This window comes from Leucoraja erinacea, chromosome 9, assembly GCF_028641065.1.
Source record: "Leucoraja erinacea ecotype New England chromosome 9, Leri_hhj_1, whole genome shotgun sequence".
NCBI lineage: Eukaryota > Metazoa > Chordata > Chondrichthyes > Rajiformes > Rajidae > Leucoraja > Leucoraja erinaceus.
The window spans coordinates 65,783,180-65,801,943 of record NC_073385.1 but is presented as its reverse complement, the minus strand read 5'-3'; the positions used below and the strand labels follow the sequence as shown (position 1 = coordinate 65,801,943).

Sequence of the window (18,764 nt, the reverse complement as noted above, 5' to 3'; positions counted from 1 at the left end):
GGCGCTGATCAGACCGCAATTGGAGTGATGTGAGCAGTTTTGGGCCCCATATCTGAGGATGGATGTAAGGGCCCAGAGGAGATTTATGAGAATGACCCCAGGAATGATGGGTTAACATATACGAGTGTTTGTACTGGGCCCTCGAGTAATTTTGAGGTGGGGGGGGGGGGGAGTCAATGAAACTTACCCCGAGATAGAGTGAATGAGTGGGTGCAACATATGGACGAGTGTTTGACTTCAGACTGATCGGGGGCCTGGGAAGAGGAGGATTTGGGAGGATGAGGGGGGCTGAGGAAGGGGAGGAGACAGCAAGGACTAACAAAATTGGGAGAATTCGATGTTCATGCCCCCGGGGTGCAGACTCCCCAAACGGAATATGAGGTGCTGTTCCTCCAATTTCCGGTGCTGCTCGCTGTGGCCATGGAGGAGACCCAGGACAGAGAGGTCGGAGGCGGAGTGGGAGGGGGAGTTGAAGTGCTGAGTCACCGGGAGGTCAGCTTGGTTATTGCGGACCGAGCGGAGGTGTTCGGCTTTTTTGTGTAACCTTCGATTCTCCAGCATCTGCAGTTCCCTCTTAAACACGTGAATGTGGAGAGGATGTTTCTGCTAGTGGAAGAGTCTAGGACCAGTGGGAACAACCTCAGAATAAAAGGACATACCTATCAACAAGAGATGCGGAGGAATTTATTTAGTCAGCGGGTGGTGAATTTGTGGAATTCATTGCTGCAAATGCCTGTGGAGGCCAAGTCAATGGATATTTTTAAGGTGGAGATAGATAGATTCTTGATTAGTATGGGTGTCAAGGGTTATGGGGAGAAGGCAGAAGAATGAGGGAAAGACAGATCAGTTGTGATTGAATTGCAGAATATTTTTGATGGGCCAAATGGCCTAATTCTATGATTTATTAACTCAAGATGGTGGAAATTTGAAATATAAGCAGTAAATGTTGGAAGTGCTCATCGGATTGGGTAGCATCCATTGAAACAAACTTAATGTTTCGCGTTAAAGATCCTCGTCAGAGCTGGGGCATGGCAAAAGAGTTCATTTTAAGTTGCAGCGGTGATAGTACAAAGGAATGTCTGATAGAGGCCTGGACTGCTGTGGGAATGGCCATAGGCACAGCCGACTTGCATTTTACACCATTTTATGCTCTTTGTATTCTCGCTTTCCATCTGGAATTTTATCGTCTGATTTACTTTTGGCCTCATTCTGTTCCAGGTATTTTTTGTCAGTTTCTTCCCCATTTTTCAACTTAACTGCATTTCTCTCTCCGATTTCAAACAAAGAATATGCAACCTAAAATGTTGCCTGTCTTTGCACGGGTGCTGTCTGACCTGCTGAGCGTTTCCACCATTTTCTTCTTAAAAAGGATCAATAGATGGTTCCTAGTATCTTACACTGCACACTCGCTCATGTGTGTGATTACATCTTTAGTTCTGGAAAAAGAGGAATTGCAGATGTTTTTACCAGGTGGGGGTACATTGCAGGCCAAGAGACCTGGATCCACAAAGTGTGAGAAAGAGAACACTGAAGATGCAAACTATTGTTATGTGATGTGTGCTGACTGTGGTAGGTTAGAACATTACATTGAAAGCTATGACAGTAAACAGTGGCTAACATTGAAAGAATTTGATGTAATTTACAGGTACAAATACCCAACCGGCAAAGGGGGCCATTGATAGCTAATGTGGCAATTCAACATATGAAAGGAAATAGTTTAGTTTGGTTCATTCTCACGTGTAGCAAAGCACAGAGCATTCAGAAAGTATTCAGACCCCTTCACTTTTTCCACATTTTGTAACATTACATCCTTATTCTAAAATGGATCAAATTATTTTGTTTTATCATCAATCTACACACAATACCCCATAATTAAAAGGCGAAAACAAGTGTTTAGACATTATTGCAAAGTAATTAAAAAGAAATACCTGAAATAACACATTTACATAAGTATTCAGACCCGTTACTCAGTACTATGTTGAGGCACCTTTGGCAGCGATTACAGCTTCAAATCTTCTTGGGTATGATGCTACAAGCTTGGCACACCTGTATTTGGATAATTCCTCCCATTCTTCTCTGCAGATCCTCTCATGCTCTGTCAGGTTGGATGGGGAGCGTCGATGCACAGCTATTTTCAGGTCCCTCCACGGATGTTCGATCCGGTTCAAGTCCGGGCTCTGGCTGGGCCACTCAAGGACATTCACAGACTTGTCACAAAGACGCTCCTGTGTTGTCTTGGCTGTGTGCTTAGGGTCGTTGTCCTTTAACAGTTCCTTTGTCTTCATGGCTTGGTTTTTGCTCTGACATGCACTGTCAACTGTGGGACCTTATATAGACAGGTGTGTGCCTTTCCAAATCATGTACAATCAATTTAATTTAGTTCTATTTTGAATGTCATAGTAAAGGGTCTGAATATTTATGTAAATGTGATATTTCAGTTATTTATTTTTAATTACTTTGCAAAAATTTCTAACCACCTGTTTTTGCTTCTTCATTCTGGGGTATTGTGTGTAGATTGATGATTTAAAAAAAAGAATGTAATCAATTTAAAAATAAGGCTGTAACGTAACGAAATGTGGAAAAAGTGAAAGGGTCTGAATACTTTCTGAATGCACTGTACAGTGAAAATGTTCTTGTAGTGTGCTGTCCAGTTAGCAGAAAGATGAGACATGAGTGGTGAATCTCTGGAACTCTCTGCCACAGAGGGTAGTTGAGGCCAGTTCATTGGCTATATTTAAGAGGGAGTTAGATGTGGCCCTTGTGGCTAAGGGGATCAGGGGGTATGGAGAGAAGGCAGGTACGGGATACTGAGTTGGATGATCAGCCATGATCATATTGAATGGCGTTGCAGGCTCGAAGGGCCGAATGGCCTACTCCTGCACCTAATTTCTATGTTTCTATGATTGCAATCCAGTCCACAGTGTACAGATACAGGATAAAGGGAATAACGGTTAGTGCAAGATAAAGTCTAATTAAAGATAGTCCAAGGATCTCCAATGAAGTTGGTGATGGAACGGTTCAGTAACCTGGTAACAACAGGGAAGAAACTGTCCCTGAATCTGGAGGTATGCGTTATCAAACTTCTGTACATCTTGCTTGATGGGAGTGGGGAAAAGAGTGAGTGTCTGGGGTGAGGATGAGTGTCTTGCCGAGACAGCGTGAAGTATAGATGGAGTCAGTGGAAGGAAGGTTTGTTTGTGTGATGGTCTGGGCTGCGTCCGCAATTCTCTGTTCCCAAACCTAGCTGTGATGCATCCTGATAAAAGAGCATCTGTAGAAGTTGGTGAGACTTATTGGGGATTTGCTGAACTCCCAAAGCCTTCTAAGGAAGGAGAGGTGTTGATGTGCTTTCTTGGCCATTGCCTCGAAATGGCTGGTCCAGGATAAGTTGCTGGTGATATTTACACCTAGGAACGAAGGTTTCAACCATCTCTACGTTGGCACTGCATATGTGTACTGAAGTCGATCACGATCTCCTTTGTCTTGGTGACATTCCGGGAACGGTTGGTATTGCTGTAAAGAACAGCAAGAAAATGTTAGAATTCATTATAAAATGCACAAGCAACTTTTCAGAGGGGAAGAATATGAGAGTAATCCAAAGAGAAACTGAGAGGTTTTTATAGGTTTGTAAAATGAGAAAGAATCACCAAAAGGTAATGGGAGAAATGCAAGTTAATATGGGTACCTGAAGGCAGAGAGTGGAGATATTATTGTGGAATTGCAGAGAAATGACACGCATTCATTTTCCGTTTTCATCAAAGATGCAGAAAACAAGGGACTTGAATGAATGAAGAGCCGAATCAAATTGACCATGTTTGTCTAAAGAAGTGCTGATAAAATTAAAGGGACTGAAAACTGGTGATATTCACAGATTGTCACGTGGCAAAGATAAGTCTCTCGAAAAATTGGAAGGAATTCAGGAAGAAAAATGCTGCTAGCAATCATTAAGGAAGTGATTACAGTGCATTTAATAACAGCAATGGGCAATGTTAGCATAGGGAAATTATGTTTGAGAAATGTATTGGTCTTCTGAGGTTGCAACCAGCAGAAATGGTACGTAGAAACAGGCAATATAGTCTATTTGGATTTTCACAAGGTTTATGATAAAGGTGCCAAAGTATATTTTGAGCACTTGGGTCTCGGGCTCATATGCTGGCATGGATTGAGTATTCATTTACTAGCAGACGAGGGTCAAAATAAACATGTTGTTTGTGGTTTGGATGCCGACATATTCACAATCCACTTGGAATTATTTGGGATTAGGAGATGCAGTAGAATATATCAAATGTACAAAGAATACAAAGCTAGAATCAATGTGAGGAGAATGCAAAAGGGCTTTGGTGAAATATACATGAAAAAACGGCAGATGGAATATCATGTGGAAAACTGCGAGGATCGTGATGTTCATAGGAACTTGGGTAACACTGAGAAAATAATGGGCAGGTACAGCAATTAGGAAGGTAAACAGCTTGCTGGCCTTTTGGGGACATAGGTAAAGAGAATTTGAGGACATGGGTAAAGAGAATGTTGTGTTTTTAATTTGGCCCCTTGGTGAGACAGCAGTTGGGATATTGTATAAAGGGTTTTCCTGCATTCCTTGTGGTTCTACAATATTCCTTGTTGACGATAAACATGAAAAGGCATGGAAGGAGATGAACCCAAGAGAAGTGTGGTGAAATACAGGAGGTCGTATGACAATTTTGGTCTGTTATACTCTGCTCTGGACAGGGAGGATATGTTGTGTTGAGGAATGTGAGGTTTTTATTTAGGTTGTGTGGTTTTTTTTTTGCAGGTTTACAAGCAAAAATCCTCAGCGCGCAACATGATTCTCACCAACACCAAGAAGGTAGGTTTGACTCTCAGGAATATGGCAAATTGATTAAATGAATGGGGTTGGGTGCACTAAACTCCCTCCCACCTGGTGCAGTGGATGAGGCTTTGGGTACAGCAGGCGGTGTGTAGGGGAGGAGCAGGTTAGGTGGGACGGGGAGGGGGAGGGGTTATTTTCCCCAAGTTCTACAATTGCTCATATTGTATGTTTGGAACTTAATAATGGTTCCTTGAAAATTGAAGTATACTTTATGATATCAGCTGACTGCGGTGGGCAGAACTTTCTTCCCACGGTATTGTCGGAAGATTTTGACCCGATGCTGGAAGCTGCTTCACTTCACGACAATGGCTAAGGGATATGCTTTGTGAATATTCTGTACAGATTAGATTGAGTATCATGGACAAAGAGCAGTTTAATGCAGCACGTAAACCGTAACTGACAGTAACAACTACTGTTGATGGTTGAAGGGGATCTTATTGAAACATATAAGATTATTAAGGGTTTGGACACGCTAGAGGCAGGAAACATGTTCCCGATGTTGGGGGGAGTCCAGAACCAGGGGCCGCCGTTTAAGAATAAGCGGTAAGCCATTTCGAACGGAGACGAGAAAACACTTTATCTCGGAGAGTTGTGGGTCTGTGGAATTCTCTGCCTCAGAGGGGGGTGGAGGCCGGTTCTCTGGATACTTTCAAGAGAGAGCTAGATGGGGCTTTTAAAGATAGCGGAGTCAGGGGATATGGGGAGAAGGCAGGAACGGGGTACTGATTGTGGATGATCAGCCATGTTGACATTGAATGGCGGCGCTGTCTCGAAGGACCGAATGGCCTACGCCTATTGTCTACTGAACGATTGAGTTTGATTTTATGCATCTGCTATATTGGTGTTGTTTTGGTTTCTTTCACCAGCTAGCCCACCAGTGTATGCGAGAAGTGCGGAGGGCTGCCATCCAGGCGCAGAAGAACTGTAAAGAAACGCTGCCTCGGGCACGCAGGCTGACCAAAGAGATGTTGTTATACTGGAAAAAATATGATAAAGTGGAGAAGGAGCATCGAAAACGGGCAGAGAAAGAAGCTTTGGAACAGCGGAAGCTGGATGAAGAGATGCGCGAGGTTTGACGTTTATTTTTTAGCACCTTGTTTAACAGTTGGTAAAAGATCACAATTGGGATGGTAAAATCCGAGAAAACACTGTGGATCCGCTCAAGATAGACCCCATAACGATTACCAAGTGAGAGATCGCAGATTTCACAAATCAAATCTTTAAATGGTATCTTCAAACTGGAAATTGCCGAAATGTCCTTGCATAAAGATGCAATGCATGAGCCAAAGGTAGACACAAAATGCTGGAGTAACTCATCGGGACAGGCAGCATCTCTGGAGAGAAGGAATGGGTGACGTTTTGGGTCGAGACCCTTCTTCAGAGTTGCATGAGCCACAAGGGAACTGTTCGGGAAGTGCTGAGAGGTGTTTTTACCAATGTGGTAAAATATACCATTGAGCTGGAAGAAGGAGGAATAATTATAGTTTGTGGGGAGGTTTGGGCTAGGAAGGCAAGTACAAGTCTAAAGGGATTTGACATGGAGCTCACTTCAGGGGATATCTTCAGTGTTGGTGCTGAGATTCGTATTGCAGAGTTGCCAAATAGTACGGATTTTCCGTTTTTGTACGGAAATGCGATAAGAATACGGATGTATGGATTTGCTGTGTAAAATATGAATTTTTTTAAAATCAGCCCAATTTCTTGTTTCATCTTGCTGCTTAAAAAATGCAAGGATATAAAAAGTCATACTGTACCTCTAAAAACGATAGCAGATTAAATCTATTAGTATTTTAAATTTCAAGATCTGGATGATTATTTTTGTAAGCTTTGATCTGCCTGTCCCGCTCCAGATTTAAACAGCGCTGTCAGTTTAGCGCGTTGGAATTTAAACGAACAGCGCTATGGGTTCTAGTTATAGCGCTACCAGCTGGAGCGCTATTGCCTTTACACACAACGCTATGGGCTTTACACATAACGCTATGGCCACAGCGCTATGGGTCACAGACTGTTCGGGGAGAGAGGGAGAAGGTGAGGGAGGGAGGGAATAAGAGAGGGAGGGAGAAAAAAGGAAGGAGAGAAGGAGGGTAAAAGAGGAAGGAGAGTGAAAGAGCGAGGGAGGGAGAGGGAGGCTTCCAAAATGGCTTCTACATCATCATCTGGTGCTAAAAGCAGGAAGCAGCCGTTCAAACAGCAGTATACAAAGATATGGCAATGGATGCACTGTCAAGTAAGGTGGGTTGAAGACATGTCAATTGGTAGCAAAGTTATGCATTCTTGTACTCTTACATGAGTATGACCGCACATAAAAACCAACATTTGTTTCCGAAAAATGGCCCCGTAAAAATATTGATTTCCTCAGCAAAATACTGATTTTCAGGTACTAGAATACTGAAATGCTCTGACAAAACTTGGCAGCTCTGGTATTGTTCATTACAAAAATTGCAGCTGAGGCAGAAACAGCTGCTCGAGTTACCAGCTGCCAAAGGTACACGGTCAAATGATGAGAAGGAGGCAAACAAAATATTTTAAAGTATTTGCGGTTTTTTTAATGGACATGCCATTGCACACATTGACCAGATTAATACCTGGGTTAAGATTTCAATTGAGATCATATTGCACAGTTGGTTTGTGTTCACTTAAGATTTTACTGTTGATCTAATTGAATTCAAAATGCAAGTGTAAAAATGGGAATGGAGGCTCTTCTCCACAAGAGAGACAGAGCTTGTAGTTGAGAATACTTCTATAGTTTGAAGGTGTCGATGGCAAGAGTTTGGGGATATTGTGGGGTCCCAACAAAGGCTGAACAGTGATGCCAGTGTTTTTGATAGTGTATTTTGATCCACTACTGTCACTTGTGTAGTTGACCTGGTGACCAGTTCAGAAGTGAAGATGAAGGTAGAAAGAGATCTGAATTCTGGGACATGGCATTTTTATGCTGCATGATATTTTTCTAATCCTTCATGTTCTTCTCTGGCAAAGCATGTGAAATTGTTGGTCATTTTTTCTTCATAAATTAAATTTTAATGGCATTGATTACTATGTTAAGATCCGTCAAATGTAATCTTCTCGGAAATGATCAAATATTTGTTGGGGGTCCTAAGAATAAAAAAGCAAACTTCAAAAATAAATGCGATACACCAAACCATTTTTTTCATTTGATGCTAGGCATCTCTGCCTTTTCCCCCCAGAACTTTATCGTCTCTACAACCACAAAACTTTAAATCTACTTTTATTAACTTCTAGGCGAAAAGACAACAGCGGAAGTTGAACTTTCTAATCACACAAACTGAGCTGTATGCGCATTTTATGAGCCGGAAACGAACGTCTGGGAGTGATGCATTACAGGAGGAAATTTTGATGAAGCTGGATGACAATGTATTGTACAGACAGATTGACATAGGAGGAGGAGTTATGGTTAACGTCAGTCAGGAAGATTACGGTAAGAAAATCGTGTTTTGTGAAGCATTGGAAAAGTATGAGTGTGTTTGCTGGTGAGTGATGTATATTACATGTTTGATCACGGCATGGAAATCTCTGTCTTAACTGTCGTTAAGACAGTGCCTTGGGTACCTTTTATATGGCCTCTAGGTAGGATTGATGGAGCTGGTTTAACTTGGCTCTAACAATGTATAGTATTTATTTTGTTCCAGTCTTGCTTTGTCTCAGTCAAATGATTTCTATATCTCGACCTGAAACGTTGCCTACTCCTTTTCTCCATAGATGCCGCCTCACCCGCTGACTTTCTCCAGCATTTATTTGTCTACTTTCTATACCTGTAATTATTAGTTTTCCTAATGACTGTGAGATGCAACATCTTGTTAAACCTCCAGGTAGAGATTAGTTACCTGATTACTAAATGATGCGCAGTTTATTGGTCTGAGCCATTGTCACACCTTGTTGCAATAACAGCATTTAAAAAACATTTTAGGTGCATGGATACGAAAGAGTTATCGGGAGAAAGAAAAAAAACATAGAAATTAGGTGCATTTTCATAGGACATTCAGCCCTGGTTGACCTGGTTCTGGGGTGGGAAATTGGAGTAGCTTAGATGGGGCATCCTGGCTGGTATGCATGAGTTGCGCCTAAGGCAGGGGTCGGCAACCTTGTTCTGCATAGGGGCCGGCTGGCATGTCTGTGAGCCACATCTATCACATGTACCCACGGATCCCGCCCCTGATGGCAGGCATCAAATTACGTGTTCACAGAAGGTAGGCAAATATGCTGAGGAAGAAACTCATCAGATGAGGCAGCCTCATGCAATCCTTGCATGTTACACCTGCTGAGTTTCTCCAGCATCTACCTTTGATTTTTCCAACATCTGCAGTTCTTTCTTAAATGTGCTCACAGAAGGTGCGCGGCCGTTCTGGCGGCTTTGCGCGGGATGCGGTACGGCCAGAGCTCGGCTGTGTCCGGGGCGGGCGCTCAGCCGCGTTTGGGATGGGTGCTCGGCCGTGCTCGAGGCAGGCGCTCGGCGGGCCGGGTGATTACGGGGGGAGAAATCCGCCTGCGGGCCGGATGATTTCGGGTTACGGGCCGCATTTGGCCCGGGGGCCGTGGGTTGCCAACCCCTAGCCGTAAGGGCTTGTTTCCCTGCTGTATGACTCTTAGTCTAACATGGTTGAGGAAGAAGGTTTGTAAAAGAAAACCATGCAGCAAGCTGATCAGCCTTCAAAATATGTCAATTTATCTTGAAATGAACATCATGTCCCAACCCCCTTTACAGCTAACAAAAAGCTTTTTATTAGATGTAGCCATTGTTCTACTGTGAAAATGGCAACCAATTTGTGTACGCAGATAGCAAAGTGAAACCAAATTGTATTATGTTAGTGTAGAAAGGAACTGCAGAAGCTGGTTTATATTGAAGACAAACTTAAGTGCCGGAGTAACTCATCGGGTCAGGCAGCAAGTCCGGAGAAAAAAGGATGGGTGACATTTTGGCTCGGGGGCCCTTCTTCAGATTTAAAGTAGAGGGGAAGGAACTGGAAGTAATAAAAGACCCGTACAAAGCATGTTAGTGTTGTTTCACTGTTGACATTTTGATCAGGTGAGGGCAAAAACTGCAATTTGCATGAGGTTTGTCATGGAATCAGTAGACCCCTGACGGGACAGATGAAGCCTCAAAGTAATATCACCTTATCTCGCACTCACTACTACGCAGAGTGTCAGCCAAGTCTTGTTTTTGTCTCTGGAGGATGGGATGCCAACAGCTGAGCCACAGCTAATTTAAAGGAGTGATGTGTGTTGATGTATTTCACAGAGTCTGTTGAGTTTCCCCAGCTGCTACTTGGATAACAATTAAACTAGTACTTCTATCTTCGCAGACGAGGACACAAGTAATTTTCCAAAAATATTGGGGTTCTTGAAGGAACTAAAGGAAATCAGTATTCTAGGTTGAAACATTAGTCAGGACCATTCTGTGGTACGTCAACTACTGTGGTCCGGCATGTTTTGAATTTAGAAACATAGACATAGAAATTAGGTGCAGGAGTAGGCCATTCGGCCCTTCGAGCCTGCACCGCCATTCAATATGATCATGGCTGATCATCCAACTCAGTATCCCGTAACTGCCTTCTCTCCATACCCTGTTGATCCCCTTAGCCACAAGGGCCACATCTAACTCCCTCTTAAATATAGCCAATGAACTAGCCTCAACTACCCTCTGTGGCAGAGAGTTCCAGAGATTCACCACTCTCTGTGTGAAAAAAGTTTTTCTCATCTCGGTTTTAAAGGATTTCCCCCTTATCCTTAAGTTATGACCCCTTGTCCTGGACTTCCCCAACATCGGGAACAATCTTCCTGCATCTAGCCTGTGCAACCCCTTAAGAATTTTGTAGTACATGCCTATGCTAATTAGCTAATTTTCAGTAAGATCTAAAATGTATTAAAAATCAGTACTACTATAACATTAACCTACCTCGACAATCTTAGCTGGGAGTCCACATTAAGGAAGTTTTGAGTTGCTGATGGTTCTTGGAAGCCTTCAGTGATCCCACGAATGTCGACACTCAAAATTATCCTGGCCGGTGGAAGGTTGAGGGTGCAATTTCTGTGGATCAGCGATAGTCTGGTCCCAACTATCGTGCGTCAAATTGTGGTGAGGGAAAAACACTGGAGAAATAATTGACATTCCAGAGTACTAAAGGAGGTAGACAAAAGTGCTGGAGAAACTCAGCGGCTGCAGCAGAATCTATGGAGCAAAGGAAATAGGCAACGTTTCGGGCCGAAACCCTTCTTCAGAGGTATTCATTGAAATAAACGATGCATTGGTTATTGTTTTCCAAATTTCAAGTTAAAGTTCAAGCTCAAGTGAGTTTATTGTCATGTGTCCCTGTATAGGACAATGAAATTCTTGCTTTGTTTAAGCACACAGAAAATAGTAGATATCTACTACAAAACAGATAAATGTGTCCATATACCATGATATAAATATATACACACATGAATAAATAAACTGGTAAAGTGCAAATAACAGAAAGTGGTTATTAATAATCAGGGTTTTGTCCGAGCCAGGTTTAATAGCCCGATGGCTGTGGGGAAGTAGTTATTCCTGAACCTGGTTGTTGCAGTCTTCAGGCTCCTGTACCTTCTACCTGACGGTAGCAGGGATGAGTGTGTGGCCAGGATGGTGTGGGTCTTTGATGATACTACCAGCCTTTTTGAGGCAGCGACTGCGATAAATCCCCTCGATGGAAGGGAGGTCAGAGCCGATGATGGACTGGGCAGTGTTTACTACTTTTTGTAGTCTTTTCCTCTCCATGGCGCTCAAATTGCCGAACCAAGCCACGATGCAACCGGTCAGCATGCTCTCGACTGTGCACCTGTAGAAGTTAGAGAGAGTCTTCCTTGACAATCCGACTCTCCGTAATCTTCTCAGGAAGTACAGGCGCTGATGAGCTTTTTTGATAATTGCGTTAGTGTTCTCGGACCAAGAAAGATCGTCAGAGATGTGCACGCCCAGGAATTTGAAGTTCTTGACCCTTTCAACCATCGACAATTTCTACAGATAAGGAGTAGTACCCTCAGATGGGGGGATGCAGAAAGAAAGCAGGAAATTGTGGATTGATTAACTTCAAGGCCTGTCCCACTTGGCGATTTTTTCGAAGACTGCCGGCATCATTGACTGACGTATTGGGTCACTGGAAAATTCGTGGCGTGATGACGTATGACGCGAGGTGTTTTTTCAAGTGTTGCAACATTTTTTTGCCACCGCTTGATTTTGAAATGTTCAAAATCTTTTGGCAACACTGATATAACGCCGGCAAAATCGCCATGGGACAGGCCCTTTACTCTCAGCAGATGCAAGATAAAAGATGAGGTTTCAAAACGCTTTGAAAATATCAACAGAATTAACCACAGTCAACATACATTTAGAGTCCTAGATCATACAGCATGGAAACATGCCCACGCCGACCAAGATGCTCCATCTAAACTAGTCCCACTTTAAGCAAGAGGAGGGGGAGGCAGTCCTGGAATATGGGGAACGGGTGAGTGATGGAAAATTGCGTTGGGGGAACGGGTTCCATTGGGGGACCAGACCTCCCTTGTGACAGCGACCCAACGGGTCCCACTTGGTCCAGTTTCCTTCTAAATCTTTCCTATCCATGTGCCTGTCTGAATTTTTCTCATATGTTGCCTCAACTACTTCCTCTGGCAACTCACACCATATACCCATCACCCTTTGTGTGAACAAGTTACCTCTCGGGTTCCAATTCAATCTTTCCCCTCTCACCTTAAACCTATGTCCTCTAGTTCTTGAATCCACTGCTCTGTGCAGTTACCTAATATATTCCTCTCATGATCTTGTACACCTCTATACGATCACCCTTCATCTTTATGGCAACATCCTCGTAAATCATCTCTGTCTGTCCCCATCCCAGCTTAACAACATCATTCCTATAACAGGGTGGCCAAAACTGAACACAATTCAGTCTGAAGAAGGGTCACGACCCGAAACATCACCCATCCTTTTTCTCCAGAGATGCCGCCTGATCTGCGGAGTTACTCCAGCATTTTGTGTCTATCTGTAATTCTTTGTTTCCACAGTACTCCAAATATGACCTCATCAATGCCTTGTACAAGCATAACATAACAACACAACTTCTATACTATAACAATCCAACTTCAATACTCAATACTCTGACCAATGAAGGCCAATGTGCCAAAATCTTTCTTGACCACTCTATCAACCTGTAATGCCATTTTCAAGGAACTATGTACCTGCGCTCCTAGATCTTTCTGCTCTTCAACACTCCTCAAGAGCTCTGCCATTAACTGTGGAGGTTCTGCCCTGGTTTGACCTCCTAAATTGCAATATTTTGCACTTATCTGTATTGAACTCCATTGACCATTCCTCCGCCAACCTGCCTGATGAATCAAGATTGAGTTTGATGAACATAGAAGTTTTTTTGGAGGATTTATCATATTGAAAATGGATGAAAGGAAAACATTTGTGAGGTACATTTTACTGGAAAAATACCCTAGCTGGGATGACAGTGGGACAACGATGGCGGGTATTTCTGGGAACAATACAGAAGGTGCAGGATCAGTTCATTCCAAAGAGGAAGAAAGATTCCAAGGGGAGTAAGGGGCGACCGTGGCTGACAAAGGAAGTCGGGGACAGTATAAAAATAATGATGTATAACATAGCAAAGATGAGCGGGAAGCCAGAGGATTGGGCAACTTTTAAAGAGCAACAGAAGATGCCTAAAAAGGCAATAAGGAGAGAAAAGATGAGGTACGAAGGTAAGCTAGCCAAGACTAAAGGAGGATAGTAAAAGCTTCTTTAGGTATGTGATATGATATGCCATTTATTGTCACTATACATGTACAGTGAAACTGAAAGCTGCTCGTACTCAGTGCATACATACAATTTAGCACAAAAAACAAGAAACAGAAAAAAAAAAAAAGGGAGAAGGGAGGGGGGGGGGGGGGGGGGGGGGGAATAGGCGCACAATTCTGCGGCGCTACATACATGTGAAGTGGAAAGAATTAGTTAAGACCAAAGTTTGACTCTTGGAGACTGAAAAAGATGAATTTATTATGGGGAACAAGGAAATGGCAGACGAATTGAACAGGTACTTTGGATCCGTCTTTACTAAGGAGGACACAAACAATGTCCCCGATGAGTGGCCAGAGGATCTAGGGTTTCAGAGGAACTGAAGGAAATTCACATTAGACAGGAAATGGTGTTGGGTAGACTGATGGGACTGACGGTAGATAAATCCCCAGGGCCCGATGTTCTGTATCCCAGGGTACTTAAGGAAGTGGCTCTAGACATTGTAGTCGGATTGGTGATCATTTTCCAATATTCTATAGATTCAGGATCAGTTCCTGCAGATTGGAGGATAGCTAATGTTATCCCACTTTTTAAGAAAGGCGGGAGAGAGAAAACAGGGAATTATAGACCAGTTAGCCTGACATCAGTGGTGGGGAAGATGCTGGAGTCAATTATAAAAGATGAAACAGCCAAACATTTGGATAGCAGTAACAGGATCGGTCCGAGTCAGCATGGATTTACGAAGGGGAAATCATGCTCGACTAATCTGGAATTTTTTGAGGATGTAACTAGGAAAATGGACAAGGGAGAGCCAGTGGATGTAGTGTACCTGGACTTTCAGAAAGCATTTGATAAGGTCCCACATAGGAGATTAGTGGGCCAAATTAGGGCAGAATGGCAGGCAGTGACTAGTGGGGTACCGCAAGGCTCGGTGCTGGGACCGCAGCTATTTACAATATACATCAATGATTTAGATGAAGGGATTAAAAGTAACATTAACAAATTTGCAGATGACACAAAGCTGGGTGGCAGTGTGAACTGTGAGGAGGATGCTATGAGGATGCAGGGTGACTCGGATAGGTTGGGGAAGTGGGCAGATGCAGCTTAATGTGAATAAATGTGAGGTTATCCACTTTGGTGGCGAAAACAGGAAGGCAGATTGTTATTATTCTAAATGGAGTCAAGTTTGGAAAAGGGGAAATCCAACAGGATCTGGGGGTCCTTGTTCATCAGTCACTGAAAGTAAGCATGCAGGTACAGCAGGCAGTGAAGAAAGCAAATGGCATGTTGACCTTCATAACAAGAGGAGTTGAGTATAGGAGCAAAGAGGTCCTTCTACAGGGCCCTAGTGAGACCACACCTGGAATATTCTATGCAGTTTTGGTCCCCTAATTTGAGGAAGAACATTCTTGCTGCAGTGCTGATCACCGTATTAAGTCTCCCCATGACCAGTTACTGCAAGGTCATTGTGCCGTTAGTGACTGAATCTCTGACTCATAATCTCACCCAAATGTCTAACTTGTCTGTTTTTGGAATGTTGATTTTTATTTTTACCGTGTAGTACCACTTTTTAATTTTCTTTTTTTTTTTGCATTTGTTCTAGAAGTTTGAATATCCTGCCCTTATTTTTAAATTGTGCCATCACCGTGTCTCAGTTTATCACAGCAAACTTGGTGTTCTATTTTTCCCACGTACCCGCCAAAGTTTAATAATGCTTTAATGACAGACTTTAATGCTCATTTAAGGTCTTAGGAAATTTCTATCCACGTACTTCTTCTCTGTCAAACAGCCCTACACATCCACCCTCCTGCCCATCTCTCCAATTCATCCGACTTGGCGACCGTTTTGTCAAACACTTGCCATCGGTCTGTCAAGGCCTGCTGGATCTCTCGGTTCCGAACCATTTTAACTCCCCTTCCCATACTGATTTTTCTGCCCAGGGCAGTCTCCAATTTCAGAGTGAGGCCACACACAAACTGGAAGAACAGCATTTCATATTCCATTTACAAGGTTGAACATTGAATTCTCCAATTTTAAGTAACTAATATACAATCCCCCACCTGGACGTGCAACCGTTTCTCCCCTTCCACCCATGATCTATCTTGCACTTCTATCCATATCTCGCACCTTTTGCCTTTTCATGCCTGGCTTATGTCCAAAGATCTGTCTATCGAAAGCATCCCTCACGTTTGTCTGGCTATCACAGGAATGTGGGTGGAAACGGGAGTACCTGGACCAAATTCACAGGGCACATGCAAACTCCACACATACTACTCGTTGTCAGGATCGAGCCGGGGTCTCTGTCATTGAAGCAGCAGCTACTATGCCACGCTGACTGAAATGAGTGCAGTGTTTGTGGGTGAGCTTTTTATGACCAGCAACCACTCTTCTATTAGCTTTTAAATAGTTATGGATGAAGACAGGGCTGGTCTGCAAGTTAAACTTTGGTATTAGACAGAAACATGCTTATGTTGAATGGAGTGGGTTGTTTGAGGGCAATGGAACGATCGGAGATTGGGATGCTTTTAAAAATGTGGTGTTAAAACCATTGGACAGGTGCATGGATAGGAAAGGTTAGAACGATATGGGCACAATGCGGGCAGGCGGGTCTCGTGTGGATGGGCACCTTGATCGGCATGGACAAGCTGGTCCAAAAGGCTTGTTTCTGTGCTACATAACTTTGACGATGACTAGTTTGGGGCATGCATGTTCCTGTTAGAGTGAAGGGCAAGGCAAGGAGGAATAAGGAAGCTTGGATGACAAAATACATTTATACTGGTAAGAGAAAATAAGGAGGAATGGCAGCTGGAATCGTGTATCCCTGAAAGCTTTTCAGCAACCGAGAAGCATACTTCCGAAGGACATCAGGATGATGAAAAGGATGACAAGAGATAGCTCTGGCAAATAATATTAAGGAAATATCCAAAGAGATTTTATAAGTACATTAAGGGAAAGAGGGTAATTGGAGGGAGAAGAGGGCCCATAGAAACCAATGCGGTGATATACGTGCGGAGCTGCAGGGGATGGGCAAGGTCCTCAACGAGTATATCGCCCCTGTTTTTACTGCGGAGAAAAACATGAGGACTGGGGAACTTGGGGCAGTCAATGGAAGTGTCTTGAGGACACACAGTATTACGGTCAAGGAGGTGCTGAAGGTCCTTAGGCGAATGACAGTAGACAAATATCCTGGGGCTGATCGGATATAACCAAGGACACAGCGGGAAGCTGGGGAAGAAATTGCAGCCAGCCAGGGTGAGATATGAATCTTAATTATATGTGGGTGAGCGGCTGGAAGACTGGAGAGTGGTTACTGCTGTGCCTCTGTTTAAAGAAAACCCTGGGAGCTATAGAGCAGTGGGCCTAACATCTGTGGTAGGCAAATTACTGGAGAGTATTGAGGGATTATGCATTTGGGACGGGCTGATTGGGGATGGTTTTGTGCGTGCCTGATCATCTCATGAATGAGTGCTTTGAAGATGTAACCGAAAAGGTTGATGAGGGCAGAGCTGTAAACATTGTCTATATGGATTTCAGCAAGTAATTTGATAAGGTTCCACAGAGTAGGCTGCGCTGGAAGATTAGATGGCATGGGATCTGAGGAGACCTGGCCAACTGGATAGAAGATTGACTTTATGGAAGGATGCAGATGGTGGTGGTGGAGGGTTGGAGGCTGTGACTAATGGTGTGCCTCAGCGATCAGAGTTGGGTCCAGTGTTTTGGTGGCCTGATCTATGGGGAGATGTTGGGCAGCCTAGGACTTTTCCTTAGAGTGCAGGGGGATGAGGGTTGATTTTATCGAGGTGCATCAAATCATGTGGGGGGGGGGGGGGGGGGGGGGGGGGATAGATATTAGCCATAGCAAGGGAATCAAGATCCTGAGGGCATGTGTTTAATGGAAGATTTAATAGGAATCTCAGAGGCAGCACAGTGACACAGTAGTCAAGTTGCTGCCTTAAAGCGCCAGGGACCCAGGTTCGATTCTGACTGTGGGTGCTGTCTATACGGAATTTGCACATTCTCCATGTGACCGTGTGGGTTTTCTCCGGGTGCTCCGGTTTAAAGAAGCAATTCAATGTGTGGCGGATGGGGAGTTTGAGCAACAGATGAGAAAGGGAGATTTTGGGAGAGTGCATGATCAAGAGAAGTTGGACAAATAGCTTCTCTTTGAAAGCTACGACACATTTGCTTGTGTATTACAGTTAATCTTCTGTTGCACTATAACATGCATATGAAACATTAGTGGATCGTTTTTGTGGTTGGGATCATGACGAATTGAGCCACCTACCCACTGGGAAAGTTAGGTTAACCATTGAGGTGGACTTGAGGTATTTTATCAGCACAAGTTCCGGGCTGAGCACACTAATGGAATGTTTGTGAAGGCGTGTCACCTTTAGATGGGGCATCTAATTAATGGGTATTAATTAGCATATCTCTTTGTTTTACAGATAGTGAATATTACAAAGCACAGGCGCTGAAGAATGCGGAGGATGCTTTTCGAGTGCAACAAGCTAGAGTGAGTGACTCGGGTCTTAAGTGTAATGATGTAATGCGTTATGTTTCAGTTGTGACAGCCTGGCCTAGTCCCTGGGTGCTGCCTTTGCCAAACAGCGACGGGTTTTGTGAAGCTCCATATTTTCTCTGAACTTGTTTGGAAGGAATACAGGATGTAAACCTGGATAGCTTATCATACGAGAAATATGCAGGTAGCTGGGAATTGAGGGGGGAAGGTTATGGGGCAGTGGTTGCCACAATGTGGACCTGACATTGGTTAAAGCACCAAGCTAGATGAAGGAAAAATGTTCCCAATGTTGGGTGAGTCCAGAACCAGGGGCCACAGTCTTAGAATAAAGGGGAGGCCATTTAAGACTGAGGTGAGAATAAACTTTTTCACCCAGAGAGTTGTGAATTTGTGGAATTCCCTGCCACAGAGGGCAGCGGAGGCCAAATCACTGGATGGGTTTAAGAGAGAGCTAGATGGAGCTCTAGGGGCTGGTGGAATCAAGGGATATGGGGAGAAGGCAGGCACGGGTTATTGATTGGTGACGATCGGCCATGATCACAATGAATGGCGGTGCTGGCTCGAAGGGCTGAATGGCCTCCTCCTGCACCTATTGTCTA

The 18,764-nt window shown here is 43.7% G+C and overlaps 1 protein-coding gene across 4 annotated transcripts in view; it reads left to right on the top strand.

Moving 5' to 3' along the window:
* ino80 (INO80 complex ATPase subunit) overlaps positions 1 to 18,764 on the top strand; it is a 170,710-nt gene that overhangs the window by 54,792 nt on the left and 97,154 nt on the right. For all 4 annotated transcript variants that reach the window (XM_055641071.1, XM_055641070.1, XM_055641069.1 and 1 more), the window contains exons 8-11: positions 4,793 to 4,846; positions 5,737 to 5,940; positions 8,114 to 8,309; positions 18,092 to 18,159. In XM_055641071.1, the coding sequence (XP_055497046.1) occupies positions 4,793 to 4,846; positions 5,737 to 5,940; positions 8,114 to 8,309; positions 18,092 to 18,159 (522 nt within the window). The remainder of the gene's footprint in view (positions 1 to 4,792; positions 4,847 to 5,736; positions 5,941 to 8,113; positions 8,310 to 18,091; positions 18,160 to 18,764) is intronic.